This window comes from Xylocopa sonorina, chromosome 15 (genome assembly GCF_050948175.1).
Source record: "Xylocopa sonorina isolate GNS202 chromosome 15, iyXylSono1_principal, whole genome shotgun sequence".
NCBI classification, from domain to species: Eukaryota; Metazoa; Arthropoda; class Insecta; order Hymenoptera; family Apidae; genus Xylocopa; species Xylocopa sonorina.
The window spans coordinates 4,151,929-4,165,520 of NC_135207.1; the positions used below are offsets into that span (position 1 = coordinate 4,151,929).

At 43.3% G+C, this 13,592-nt stretch overlaps 2 protein-coding genes and 1 long non-coding RNA gene across 3 annotated transcripts; all 3 read left to right on the forward strand.

The window, feature by feature from the left end:
* The first annotated feature begins 2,127 nt into the window (after positions 1–2,127).
* Positions 2,128–6,463, forward strand: LOC143430786 (uncharacterized). Its single transcript, XR_013102649.1, has 3 exons — positions 2,128–2,326; positions 4,121–4,236; positions 4,615–6,463. It is a non-coding gene; the product is annotated as an uncharacterized LOC143430786 (long non-coding RNA).
* Positions 6,464–7,149: 686 nt separating this feature from the next.
* LOC143430586 (odorant receptor 49b-like) lies at positions 7,150–9,518 on the forward strand. The gene is made up of 6 exons (XM_076906930.1): positions 7,150–7,768; positions 7,852–8,258; positions 8,673–8,772; positions 8,912–9,013; positions 9,189–9,347; positions 9,412–9,518. The coding sequence occupies exons 1-6, from the start codon at positions 7,478–7,480 to the stop codon at positions 9,466–9,468; spliced, it is 1,116 nt and encodes a 371-aa protein (XP_076763045.1). The 5' UTR covers positions 7,150–7,477; the 3' UTR covers positions 9,469–9,518.
* A 1,112-nt stretch (positions 9,519–10,630) lies between these two features.
* LOC143430568 (odorant receptor 49b-like) lies at positions 10,631–12,588 on the forward strand. Its single transcript, XM_076906911.1, has 6 exons — positions 10,631–10,927; positions 11,023–11,429; positions 11,744–11,843; positions 11,967–12,068; positions 12,248–12,406; positions 12,489–12,588. Exons 1-6 carry the CDS (start codon positions 10,631–10,633, stop codon positions 12,543–12,545), a joined length of 1,122 nt encoding a protein of 373 aa, XP_076763026.1. The 3' UTR covers positions 12,546–12,588.
* The last annotated feature ends 1,004 nt before the right edge of the window (positions 12,589–13,592 follow it).

Genomic DNA, 13,592 nt, shown 5'->3' on the forward strand with positions numbered 1-13,592 from the left:
TTAAAAATCCACGAATTTTGTTTCACGTCCCTTAACATCTCTTAAAAATTCTTTTTCAATTTGCAAACATGTATTGAAATATCTCTGGATACTCTCGCATTGTATCTGTGACGTATACGTTAAATATTTTTTGAACGAATAAAATCCATTTCTATCTCAATATTTAAAGTATTATCTAATGAACTGATTTTACAAAGCAATACTTGAATTACGTACGTTACTTTTAGATTTATTTTAATGAATATTACCAATAAAATATCATGGTATTGCAATTTTTACCATTGTAAAGTATATTTAAACAATTTTACCGAACAGTGAAAATCTCGGTTTGTAATTCGTGCAATAATGATTTCACCCATGGTAGGGTTTGAAACAGAAATATTCGCTACACCGCTCACATCGTATAAAAGCTGATGCTTCACGAACACTACGTTCCTGTACATGCCATTCATTTCTAAAGTAACAGAAATGTACAGAATCGTAGAACTTGGGTGCGTGGATTTTAGATATCCGCTTTTAGACCAAGCATATTGGAAAACATTTTTAAATCTAGGCGAAAGAGATTGGTTCTGGATTAATAATTGTAGTTTCATTGCTTGGTTGCCAGAATTTACGTTTACAATTCTACGTGGGAGAATTATATTACTTCCAAATAGTCACATAATTATTTTTCTAATTTTTTACATTTTATACAAATTATATAATAAATAAATACTAACTTCTGCGCCCCATTTTCTTCACAACTTCGCTAAGGGTAGAAGCAGGCACCATGATGTTCGTTTAAAAAACTACTGATGAGCCAATCGCGAGTCTTAATAAGGAACATTCACTGATTCCAAAGACAGAATTTTCATAAATCATGTAGTTCGTAAATTTTGTCGTTGAACACCTTAAATCCCTCTGTTTCTTCTTCTCGATGAACGCGTAAAACGTACATCGTGCACGAAGCCGGACGGGGGTTGAATACGCTGTCAAGCACGCTTGCACAGGAATGCTGAGAAGAAAAAAATCGAGTTGACCGATTCGTCCGTTATTCCATTAACTTCAGTCAGTGAGCAGTAACGAAGCGGGGCTTGGGCCCGGGTGCAATGTAAATTGGCGGTGAAATGGAAAGGGAGAAAATTGACTAGGAGATAGTGACGGTAGTCAACGCGCGTATGGAATTTCCGTGGATGTTCTTTGAACCTTCAGCGGCGGAATGAGAAGCAAAAAGTACCGGAAACAGGTGTATCCGTGTAGGTTTTACCCTTTTCCCGCCTCTCTATCGCTCGCCCCCGTTCCACCGATCGATCCTCTGTTTTGCTCCTATTTTTTTTTCACCCTGGAACACACTGGCTTCGTTTGGCGGTATCGAGGGGCTGCGCTAAATCGTTGAAAAACGTAACATACTCTGGGTACAGACGCGATAGCTCCATTTCTCTTCTATGACACAATCGCGAACAAACTGTTCTATACGAGCAAATAAAAGTTGACGATCAGTCTCGAAAGCTTTGGCTCGAGAATAAATACACTCGCGATGTTTTTTAATTAAAATCGAGTGGGTTGACCGCGACGGGGTTGCGGTTTGAAGATCGTACGCTCGAGGAAATCCTTTCTATCGCGGATAACGAAACTCGTCGCGAGATCCGGCGCGGATAAATGCGATTGCCTCTCCAATTAACCGACGTAATCAGCAATGACGCATTAGACGGAGCGTCGCAGCGGACGGAAGGCCGACTACGCTGGCTGGCGAACGGACTCTGTATTTAATTTCAATTTTCTCGAGAAATAGAACTAGAAAAATATTTACTCGGCAATCTACGAGGCAAGCGCATCCAGGACCTTAATAACGTAATTGCGCGGCAGGAGGAACGAACCGTTCTTGTTCCTTTTCAAACCGAACAATACAGGGATAGGGGGACACGCGGCTGAGTTGACCTCCTCTAAACAACGACGAAGAAGACGAAGAAGATGAAGAAGAAGAAGGAACGTTCGTTCTCTGCAATTCGCAGCTGCGAATGCATCCGTCGATTCGCCAATAATTCGCGCGCGACTGCACCTGTGCGCTCGTATTCACGCACGCGTACTCGATGTCTTCATAAATATGTGTGTCTGTCCGCGATGGATAAGATAACTCCTTCCACGTCGACTGGCATAAATGATAATGTCATACGTAGTCGATCCGTCAATCGGTCGCGTTATCGTCGCGGTGTACAGTTCGTAGAAGATAATACCGCAGGGCTGGTAAAAAATCCCGGATTGTTGTTCGACACGCAAAATGTTTCCACGGGCCACGCTCCTGTTCCTCTTTTCGTGCATTGTTCTCTGCCTGGCGGAGAACCCGACGGTACGTATTTGCATATTTTTAACACGCAGCCAATTACGAAACGTAATTCCGCGAACACTAATTACTCACTTCCAACGTCTCGTATTTTCCTCGTTCCATTCACGGTTTCACAACCTATTTATGATTCCACGTAACGTTTGGCGCACCATCTGTGTAACATTTCCTCTCGAATATGATCGTTCTCTATCCTTAGAAAATCCGTTTGACGAATTCTACGGACTCTGTCGCGAAATTTCGAACAAGTTCCGTCAGCTTGCTGCGAAATAGCTGGCGACAGTGAGCGTCGCGAAATATTGGTCGGCGCGTGAACGAGAACGAGTTGGAATACGTAAACGTTCACGAGCGAAACGTCCTGAACAGCCGTCTTTTGGTAATCGGCATTAAAACTCGCATAGAACGCAATCGTACGCTACCAGTATCCGTTGAATGCTTCCCTTTGGGAACTTTGGGTAGGAAGTACTCCAGCCTCCAACTACTGTGCGCAAAATCGATTTTCATAAGCATTCGTAGTCTGGCTTTCTACGAGGAAATTTATTAAAACGAAGCGATATCACATCAGTATGCATGTGTGAATACGTGTGCAGGACAATAGTCGATAGATCGCGATTGTTCATCCGCACTAAGTTGCTTACGTGGCTGATATTCCATTTTTTCGGGTCGCGTGATTCTAACGAGGCAAGTTAAATAATAAGCGAAGGAACCAGCGGCTCTGAGAAACTTTTAATGAGAACAATGAGACGAGCGACCTGCCACGCCCAGCAAATCTCCTTTAACTCGATTCCACGGAAGACCTGGCCTTCCTCGTGGAAAAACAAAACGAAGGACACCCCTCCGGAGAGAGGGCGAAAAATCGTGCCTTATCTTAACACGATAGCGGCAGAACCCTCGTTTTTCTTTCCAGGGATCGTAGAATTACGGACAGCATACGTACTTCTCGCTCGCGGGGCTAATTTTCTTTCTTAAACAAAGACGGAACTCGATTCTCAGACGTTGGAATCCGGTCGAAGCCAAGGATTTTCCGCGTACGCGCGTGCCATTGAAAGATACCTCGCGGCGATATCTTTGACGACGCACGGAGAGCTCGTTACGTAAAAACGTCGAGTCCCCGTTTCAATTCTCATTCGCGTGCTAAACGTTGCTCTTTATCGACGAATAGAGACAGACATTCATCAACATTCTCGATGAAAAATTAGCTCGGCACGTAGCCATCAGCGTCCCATCTGTACGAGTATCGAACTGTTTCATTAGCAGTCCGAGTCTCTCTGTCCTCATTCGACTCGAATCGCGTCGAGTCTCGCGTTTATATTCTAATGAATCGATGTCTGACTTTGATAGGACGAATATAATTCAACGGAGCCGTTTGCTCCCGACAGAGCCGCCCAGTGATTCGAGTTTCACAGAGCGTTGGGCCGGGTAAGGGAGAAAATGGGCAAAGTTTCTCCTGTTTAATTAATTCTCCCGGCCGATTCGTCGGTGCGAACGGCGGGACGTTAGAATTTTGTTTGTCTCGTTAACCCTTGCGTTCGGTTAAACAGAACAAACGAATAGCGCCGCGGTGGTTGGGACGAAGGGCTGGGACGGTGGCTCGCGAAGGCCACCCCGAAAACTGGATTATTAAGTTCCATCGTGTTATCGCTACTTAAGGGATTAACGCAAAATTTCTTGGGCTACGCGCGTTGGGAATTCTAATCAGCCTTGTTAACGCTTCGAAGCTCGATCAAGGTTCCAAGTCTATTCTATGTGCAGGAGAAATTGCGTGCGTTGGTCGTTGATGAAAGTTTTGGTACTTTTCAGAATAACGTTTCCATAATTGCAACAACCACGATGTCGAAATCGGAAATTCTATTGACAGTGTCAGCCTGTTCGACTGGCTCGGTGCTGTTGGTTCTTCTGCCCACGATCGTCTATCAGTGAGTATATCACAGCGTGCGAAAGGGAACGAAGCGCGTTAGCCGTTTTCGCGATACGAATGTTCGCTCGTTCTGGCATTATTCGATATTTATCGATTCCACGTCAAGCGACGAGACACATATTTTACGCTAATGAAAGAACGTGCTCTCGCGAAGATGATAAGGTTAATCATGTCGGCTAATGAAATCGCTTCGTTTCTGGCTTCTACTTTATCGGCTTAATCTCTGTCGTATATTACCCATTATCTGACGATAGCGTTCCACGTCGGATCAGATAATTTTTACGCCGCCATTCGCTTAATGGTACGACGCTTCGGACGCTAATTCACTTGCTCCCCTTTTTTGTTCTTTCTTGTGTTTTTTTTTTTTTTTTCACAGGAAATTCCTCAGAAGCAGAGAGGAGATCGTGTAGAGATGACGGCGGGCACACGAGAAGCGTCGCAACAACGCCCATCGTTGCATAAAATCGTTATTATCGCAGACCATTTACTCGATCGTTTAAATAAATTCGTACAACAATACACGGGCGAGGCAGCGCGGGTCGCAGTTTTCATAGAATCGATCGAGCGATTGTTGAATTCAATGGAACGTACGAGCGGACCCAATCCTGCCGCAATTATCAATTTCATTGGGAATCTCATACGCGAGATACAACGATCGCTGGGCAACTCTCGTTACACAAATTCTCTGTCCTCGTTCCACGCGCCTCCAGCAATCGTAATGCGAAATTAACCGTAAAATTACTGAAAATAAACACAACCCAGCTTTGATCCACAGCCACGGGATGAATTTTTACGAGCGACCAAGAACCAGTATTGCCTTCAACGAATAAACCCTCGAAGTTAACGAACGATTATCGTTTCGAGTTTTGTCGAGTTTCTGAAAGCCTCCTGGGCCGTGCCAGGGGACTGATAACGCCATTGCACCCGTCCATGGCCGCGTTCTCGTTGCGTCCCGCCGATAATTTCTGGAAAATGTAACTACTGGAGGGCATTAGCATGTGTTTGTTAACGCTCGACTACTAAATGCGCCGAATAATAATTTCCGGCCCACGAATCGAATTGGCGAGCACCAGGTAAAAATGCCCTGGCCATCGTCACCGATCATGCTGTCCGCGTTTATTTACGCGAAACGCGCGACAACCGTTCCGTTTAATGGAATACCCGTACATGGTCGAGCAAATTGATCGACAGAATTTATCATATTATTACGGGACATTGGGAAACGCGCCGCTGCCCGATTCGTTTGCCTAGCTTCGACGTTCCACCGTGGTAACGAAGTCGCTGACGATACGATTCGATCGATTCGATCGATCGATCGATCGATCCGTTCATCCAGGGGCTACGCTCGTTCCAAATTGGTAATTTATTTTTCCACTCGTATTAGAGTATGCGACTGTTATTGCGAAATTAGATCGTTTGGTTAATGCTCGACTCCTGTCGCGTCTCGTATCGGGTAAGTGCGGGCTCTGCCACGTTTTCTCGACACCTCCGTTGATTCGCCGTGTAATTACATTCGTGCACACGCTCAGACACACGGGAGCTCCTCGCCGTAAATTCCATATCAGTTCTCTGCCCGCCTCGCACACGAACACATGTCAATCGTGTTCAGCAATCGAGTTCGTAATCCATTACACTTTCCAGTGGCGTTCGCAATTACACCCAAGTTCATGCACAAAGCAAGTTAATCCTAATATCCGTGCGCGGAGAATTCATCAATCTCGCGATCGCATCGAGTCGCGCGCGGCTGTGCGGATCTTCGCGGAAGAGAGAGAGAGATGTAGAATGGAATAAAACGCGAGCCGTAAATTTGTGTCAACGTCAAAGGAGAAGGGACGGACCCGATGATGCATACCGCGCGCATAAATGTAGGAATAGTAATATAAAGTTTAATAAAACCTGGCACTTCCGCGGATTATAATCGAGAGGATTGCCGCGACGGCTTTGCCTCTCTCATCGCATTGCAAATCCGATATGTTTCGTCAGGATATGAGAATATCGGGCTTTGCACGAACGAGAAGTATCCATGCACAGACATATCCGAACCACTCACCTTTGATCGCAAAAATATTGTAACTCCCCGATGGCGTTCTTGTAATATGTATGTAAAGTACCAGCGTGCGATTCCAGCCAATTTCCAATTTAATGACCAAGAAACATCTTGCTTGGTATACGACGTTTCTTCGAGCCAAGATCGATCATCCAATATATACATCGTACATCTTGTCAAACACCCTAGCTGAAAACGAATCGTTTAAATAAATGAACTTTTTGTCGCTTATAAACTCTCGTTATTTCGATGTCGTCCAATTTATCGATATTAATTGCTGCTATAATTTATACAAATTACCAATTTAACTTCCCTGATTTACTGCCAGACGATAGTATCGCGAGATATCGATCGCAGCTACGTTGCCAGTGGACGATAAGGTTGGCCTTGCCTTCTGTCGACAACGTAATACCTGTAAAGAGGTGAACGTTACCAGGAATTGCAGTAGAAAGTTCAGGCACACGTTTGGAATACTAAAAGGATAAAGGCTTAGCGGTTGACCCGAGGGTCGCGCGATAACGTGAACAAATATTCGGGTTTATCGTTCAACACAGGGGTTGTAGTTCAATTCGTGGTACACGTATGTCGTAGCGTTCCTCGTTTCGGGGGTTTCAATTCGATTACTGGACTGGGATCAACGAAATCGCAACAACGAATACGATATCGTGTTACGTGCGCTTGCTGGAAAGTATCTGAAATCCTAGGAACCGATGAAGTCAGAAGTGAAATGATATGTCGAAGGAAAAATCCTTTCCTCTTTAAATTTTCCAGCAAACTGCGGACGACATGCGCTACGATACATGGTCAGTTGCAAACGACGGAAAAGTAATCGTTTAAAAGCCATAGCGAGGGAAAGTAAAGCAACCGAGTTTAAGAGATGCAACGGCGCCGTTATCTGCTACTTGCAGGATATTTTTCCCTATAATTTTCGATATTACTCGATGATTTACACCGTACACTATTACCACTGAGAATGCATACCATTGAATACCAGAAAACCCTTTGTCCAACGGATAATAGCTCAATTTCACGCGATACGCTGCGTGAAAAATGCAATAGCGTCATAGTGTATAATAAATGAGGATAAAGTATCGATTCCCATTGGTCATTCCTCCACGAACACCAGCACCAACAAGGAAGTCGCGTTCATTCGGTGTCCCTCGACCCTGAAGAACATCAAACAAAATCGAGCATGTTCAACGCGAGCGTACGTCGAGTGATTTACATACTGGAACTGACTGGAACGTTCACGTGCACCTGGCCAATCGATCCGAACAGTACCAAGAGAGAAATCGTTTATCGAACCATTCGATGGTCGTTCGCGATGTTCAACGTGATCTTCTTGATGGTATCGTTGGTGCTCGCTGTATTTCACTTTCGCAACGACGTAATCATCTTGATGAAAACCGCTTCCGAGATGACCGCATTGCTCGAAGTATTCTTCGATCTGCTTATCTGCAAAATGAAAAACGCGCAGCTACAGGTTACCACAGCTGATAAAAGGATGTCGCTTTCTATTGTTGCGAGTCGAGAAATGAAATACTTATCGATTGATCGTTGATCCAGGTTCTGATAGAGAAGATCAAGGCGTATCTAGAAGTGATCGATGAGCAGGAGATCAAGATAATACAAGGTTACGTAGATCGTTACCAGAAGTTCTTCTCGGTGACCGCGATGACGTACGTCGCCACTGCGATCTCGTTCAGTTTCGTGCCTCTGTTCTCGGCTCAAGAGCTACCAGCCGACGGATGGATTCCGTTCTCCATGGAACCGTCGACGGTGTACTGGCTGATCTACGCCAGCCAGGTTTACTGTATTTTACAGACGGCGTTCTGCATCGGCGTGGACTTCACCATCGCCGTTTTGTTCACCTACGCCGCGGCGAAATTAGACGCGTTAGGGATGAAACTGCGGCAAGTGAACAGCCGCGACATGCTGGTAAGCTGTGTCAAAGAACACCAAGAAATAATAGGGTAAGGTAAATCTGTTTTCTGATACAACTTCGACTATTAAGAACAGCTAGTTCAATTTTTCTAACGTGCAACCTTGCACCGTTGTTCGCCTGTTTTCATAGACTCGAGTTATTAACGAGATATTTAGAAAGAAGAATTAGGGATGAGCAGGGTGAAGCACGAGAGCTGAAAGATACTTATCGTTAACAATTTCAATCGTCATATATTTCACGATTAATCGAGTATCTATGGAAACGGATGAACAACCCTCGAGAGTATTTCATATTAAATTCGTATCGTCGATGTTTATTCTTGAACTGCGATCGATCAAAACGGAGTGTATTGCGTTTGTCATTTAGAGGGACGGAACGAAATTACATTAACTGAGAACGAGTGCTTACCGTGATGAATAACTTGATACTGTATGACAATTAGATTCGTGGAGGCCACTAAAGCCACCGTCGAGGCTTTATTATTCAAAACGAACGCCACGATGGGAAGCGCTGTGATATGCGGAGCTTTCCCCCTGATTTACGTGAGTCTGGCCTGCTCGATAGCTTTTCCTTTCTGCATCGCACGTAGTAGACGAGTAGAGACGTAGTTGAGAAGTAGAGTGTCGGTGTACGAACGCGTCTCAGGCCATTTTAAGTGAATCTTTCCATGGTAATATTCAGAATCAATCGCTGGCTATAGTGAGCCAGTTTCTTCCTCTGGTGGTGTCAGGCTGTGCGCACCTTTTCGTCATCTCTTGGCCAGCAGACGATTTGAAAGAAAGCGTAAGCCAGCAAAATAGTAATGTCGATTAGACCAATCATCATTTCATCTGGCACTCGATGCTCCTCCACGTTTGTTCCTAGAAACAAACAACGTGTTTTTCCTTCATTTTCATCCAGCATTTACAACTTTTCCGACAGTTTGAGCTTTGATAACTGGTGACACTTTCATTTTCAGAGTTTACGTTTCGCAAAATCGCTGAACGAGATCCCTTGGTTGGGGATGTCGCGAGACATGGTTAGAATAGTCGTGATCATGATGCAGAGGAGTCAGAAAGCGTTTCTCATTAAAATGGGTGGTTTGCTTCCGGCTCTCACGTTGGAATATTACGCAAACGTAAGCAATGTTATTTAAAAGTGTTTTTGATAAATACTTTAATTCTCTTACAATGATTTTGTAGTTTTTAACTACAGTCTCGTCCTATTTCATGGCTATGAGGACGATGATCGAATCGTAATTATCTTGGCGAGTCTCTACATTATTTAACTTGCGATAAATTCATTGTGTTTTAGTATGAATGTGTACAGTGTCCGTTCATTCGTAAGCGCTCACTTGCGAATAATTACGTTTAAATGCAAACCTCGAAACAATAAATAACTTTAATATTGTTGATTGTACTTCTAGTCATCTATTTTACTTCTACACCCTTATTATACCTGTGCAATATATAAAATGAATCTTATGTTAAAATAAAAAAAACCTGAGGTATCTCGAATAGTTTGTGTTTTATTTTAATTAAAAGATCTGGTACTCACTTCTGATAACCTTTTGATACTTATATTACACATCATTGTGCAAGAAACAGCCAAGATTACATGCATCGTATTTTCAAAGAACAGTATAATAGTTAGGTATCGATCATTAGCAGAGAACGATCAGTTCCATTTTTCCCTTTATCAACGAAAGACTATCAGAAAAAAGTAATCGTTACGCTTGGAATACCAAAGAAGAAAAGTTTAACCAGCGCGATTCGAGACCCGCACGACGAGGTAAATCAATATTCGTGCTTATCGTCGAACGTGGTGATTGCAGTTCAATTCGCTGTACGCATAAGTCATGGCCTTCCGATTCGAGAAATATCAATTTGATAACTCGGCTGGGGCAGAGTAAATCGCAGCGACGAATTCAGCATTGTGCGTATCGCGACCGCAAGATTTAACGAGTGTCTGTTGCAGAATACCTTCCATTCCTGAAACCTGAGGGTGGCTGGGGTGAAACGAACCGCTAATAGAATGTTTTATCCTCGCATCGTCTGCTGTAATAATTCACTTTTCCAATCGCGCGGTTGGAAGTAATTTAAACGTGAACACGGGGGTAGGTGTTGTAACCGAGTGCACGGAGAAACAAGTAGACGGTGTTATCTGCTTTCCGCATAGGTTATTCCTCCCTATAATTTTCGCTACCACCCGATGATTAACGCTACGCGATGCAGCTGAGAATCAAGACTGCTAAATGGCTCTGTCGGCCCTTAAACAATGATAAGCGTGAAAAGTATAGCGTTATTGCTCTGAATCATTAATCAAGAGCGAAGTATCGATTTTCATTAGCCACTGTTGCACAACGACCTCCATCAGCGATAAAGTTGCACTCGTTCAGTCTGCCCTCGTCTCTGAAGAACAATGGCCATGTTCAACGCGAACATTCGCGAAATTCTGTACGTATTGGAGCTTGCTGGATCGTTCACGTGCACCTGGCCACCCGATCCGAACGGTACCAAGAGAGAAGCCATTTTGCGGGACGTTCGATGGTTATTCACGATGTTCAACGTGATCTCATTGCTGATCTGCTTGGCACTCGCTATTTTTCATTTCCAAGACGACATCGTTGTTGTAATGAAGACTGCGACCGAGATAAACACTTTGCTCGAAGTTTTCCTCGACTTGCTCTTCTGCAAATTGAAAAGCGCGCAGCTGCAGGTGCATTCGAGTTTTTCAACGATACAGAGTATTTAATTAAATGCATCTGAGATTGAAGGATCGAAGGGAACTCACTGTTTCGTTGAACCGTTTAGATTCTGATAGCGAAAGTGAAGGCGTTCTTGGAAGTGGCCAACGAAATGGAGAACGAAGCGATGCAAGGATACGTTGATCGATATCAGAGTTTCTTCTCAGTGACTGCGATGGGGTACATCGCGTGTGGCATCTCGTTCACATTCGTACCATTGATTTCGGACCAAGAATTGCCTGTAGACGCGTGGATTCCGTTCTCCATGGAACCATTCGCCATATACGCCATGGTCTACGCCAGTCACGTTTACTGTATCCTGCAAACGGCATTCTGCATCGGCGTGGACTTCACCATTGTCGTTTTATTCGCATTCCCAGCAGTCAAGTTAGACATACTGGGCACAAAACTGCGGGACGCGAATGACAACGATCGACTGATAAGCTGCGTGAAAGAGCACCAAGAAATAATACGGTAAGAAGAAATCAGTTTTCTTGTAACTGTTTGCATAGTATAAAAAAAGATTGTTCTGGTGTACTGATGTTAATGATACTTTTTACTTGGATGATTGAGAAAATTAGATATTTAGACGAAAATAGAAAGGTACAATGACGAAAGAATATCTGTATAAAAATCGATAATGAAACTCCAAAGAAGCTTTTTATATTTTCTTAACTGGGTTCTCCAAATAAACCTATTTCCTTAAATGTAAAGATTATTTTATATGATATTAATTAAGAATGATGTATTTTACCGAGATGAGTAATTCGAGATTGTGTGATGGTCAGATTTGTCGAGGATACTAAAGCTACTGTTGAGGCTTTATTATTCAAAACGAATATCACGATGGGAAGCGCTGTGATATTCGGAGCTTTCCCCCTGCTTTACGTGAGTCTATCGAGTTCGATGGGTTTCCGTTCTGCGGAATTAATAGCGTAGTAAAGAAATAAAGAATCGCTACGTAACGCATACGAGGGCATTTTAATCGAACGCTTGCATAATGATATTCAGAATCAATCGACGGCTATAGTGAGTCAGTTTCTTCCTCTGGTGGTGTCAGGCTGCGCACACCTGTACGTCATCTCTTGGCCAGCAGACGATTTGAAAGAAAGCGTAAGCCAGCCAATAGTAACGTTGATTCGATAAATCATTTCATCTCTGGCGCTCGATGACCCATCGTGTTCTCTTCCTGCTCGATTAAACGACATTCCCCTTCGTTCATCTTCATCCTGCGTTTCAAGGTTCCCTTGGACAGCTCTTGCTTTAATAACGCGCGACGCTTTCTCTTTCAGAGTTTACGTTTCGCACAATCGATCAACGATATCCCATGGATAGGTAAACGACGCGAGATGACGAAAACAGTAGTGATCATGATGCAGAGAAGTCAGAAGGCGTTTCTCGTTACGATGGGTACTTTGCTGCCAGCACTTACTTTGGAGTATTTCGCAAACGTAAGCGTGTTACTTAAGATCTTTCTGTGAAACGAAACGAACATTCGATGATGATTACAATTATCGTATAACGATTTTGCAGTTCTTAACTACTGTCTCGTCCTACTTCATGGCAATGAGAACAATGATCGAATCGTAGTCATCTTGGACAATCTGTATGTCACTGAAATTTGTAAGACATTCATCGTGTTTTAATACAAACCTGTGTCTGTTCACGTTTTACTGTTTAATTCATTATACAGTCTCATCGAGTCACCTATGTAGTGATTCGGTTGCGATCACACTTGCAGCCGTATTTGCACGTGTTTTAATTATGTAGTACATGCGTAAGCCTCGTCTATATATGTCAATGGAATCATCTGTTAATCATCGTACAATGGAAACAACGAATCAGCTTCAACTATGGTATAAAAATATACTTTCAGTGTAAAAGTCTCTGATCAGAACTCAATTATCCAATTCTATCCATTCACTTGAGTTAATGTGGTTGTTATCCAGGGTGATAGGAAAATGAAGGCACTTGATAATATCTAAAAGAATTAATTTCTCGACTATTTGAAAGATTGGCTACACTGTTAGACTCTGAAGAATCAGTCTACTCCTCAACACTTCTTCACAACAGAGTTGTAGTCAGTCGTAATCGTCACTGTTCACGTTCCTCCCCCATCTGCCATCACTTATATCAACTACTTACATCGCGCATCACTTTCCACGAACCCAGCTTTTCCTAACATTAATCACCGTACAACGAACGGTTAGGATGGTATAGATTTCACCTTCTGAAATAACACGCGATACTCTCTCACGAAGTGGTGAAATAATGACGCGCGATATTGCATCTCGATTACATAGCACACGAGTACCAGCTGACTTATTAATTTAGACTCGCGTTCAATAGCGCACAGAGGGGAATGTAACAGATTTCCAAGCGATCTCGAAGTCGAACATCGCGAGCTGTTGAAACTGTTATCTTCTTTTTTTAATGTTCCCTAATCCTACTGGATTATTCGATAATCGTTTAAATTATAGAAAACTAGAGCTATCCGTAATGGCACGAGCGGCTGTGCTTCGATCGTAGCCACTCTTCGCGTTCTATTCTTCGTATCTCTTCACGAGCTCTTAAAGAATAGACGTAAATCGTATCGTTGTGCGTCGTTCGAAATCGTATTACTCGAAACTCGATTGA

Coding starts and splice junctions, on each gene's coding strand:
- LOC143430568 (XM_076906911.1), top strand. CDS start 10,631: ATGGCCATGTTCAACGCGAACATTCGCGAAATTCTGTACGTATTGGAG. Junction 10,928..11,022: donor TGAAAAGCGCGCAGCTGCAG/GTGCATTCGAGT, acceptor TGAACCGTTTAG/ATTCTGATAGCGAAAGTGAA. Junction 12,407..12,488: donor CTTTGGAGTATTTCGCAAAC/GTAAGCGTGTTA, acceptor ACGATTTTGCAG/TTCTTAACTACTGTCTCGTC.
- LOC143430586 (XM_076906930.1), top strand. CDS start 7,478: ATGTTCAACGCGAGCGTACGTCGAGTGATTTACATACTGGAACTGACT. Junction 7,769..7,851: donor TGAAAAACGCGCAGCTACAG/GTTACCACAGCT, acceptor TCGTTGATCCAG/GTTCTGATAGAGAAGATCAA. Junction 8,259..8,672: donor GAACACCAAGAAATAATAGG/GTAAGGTAAATC, acceptor TATGACAATTAG/ATTCGTGGAGGCCACTAAAG.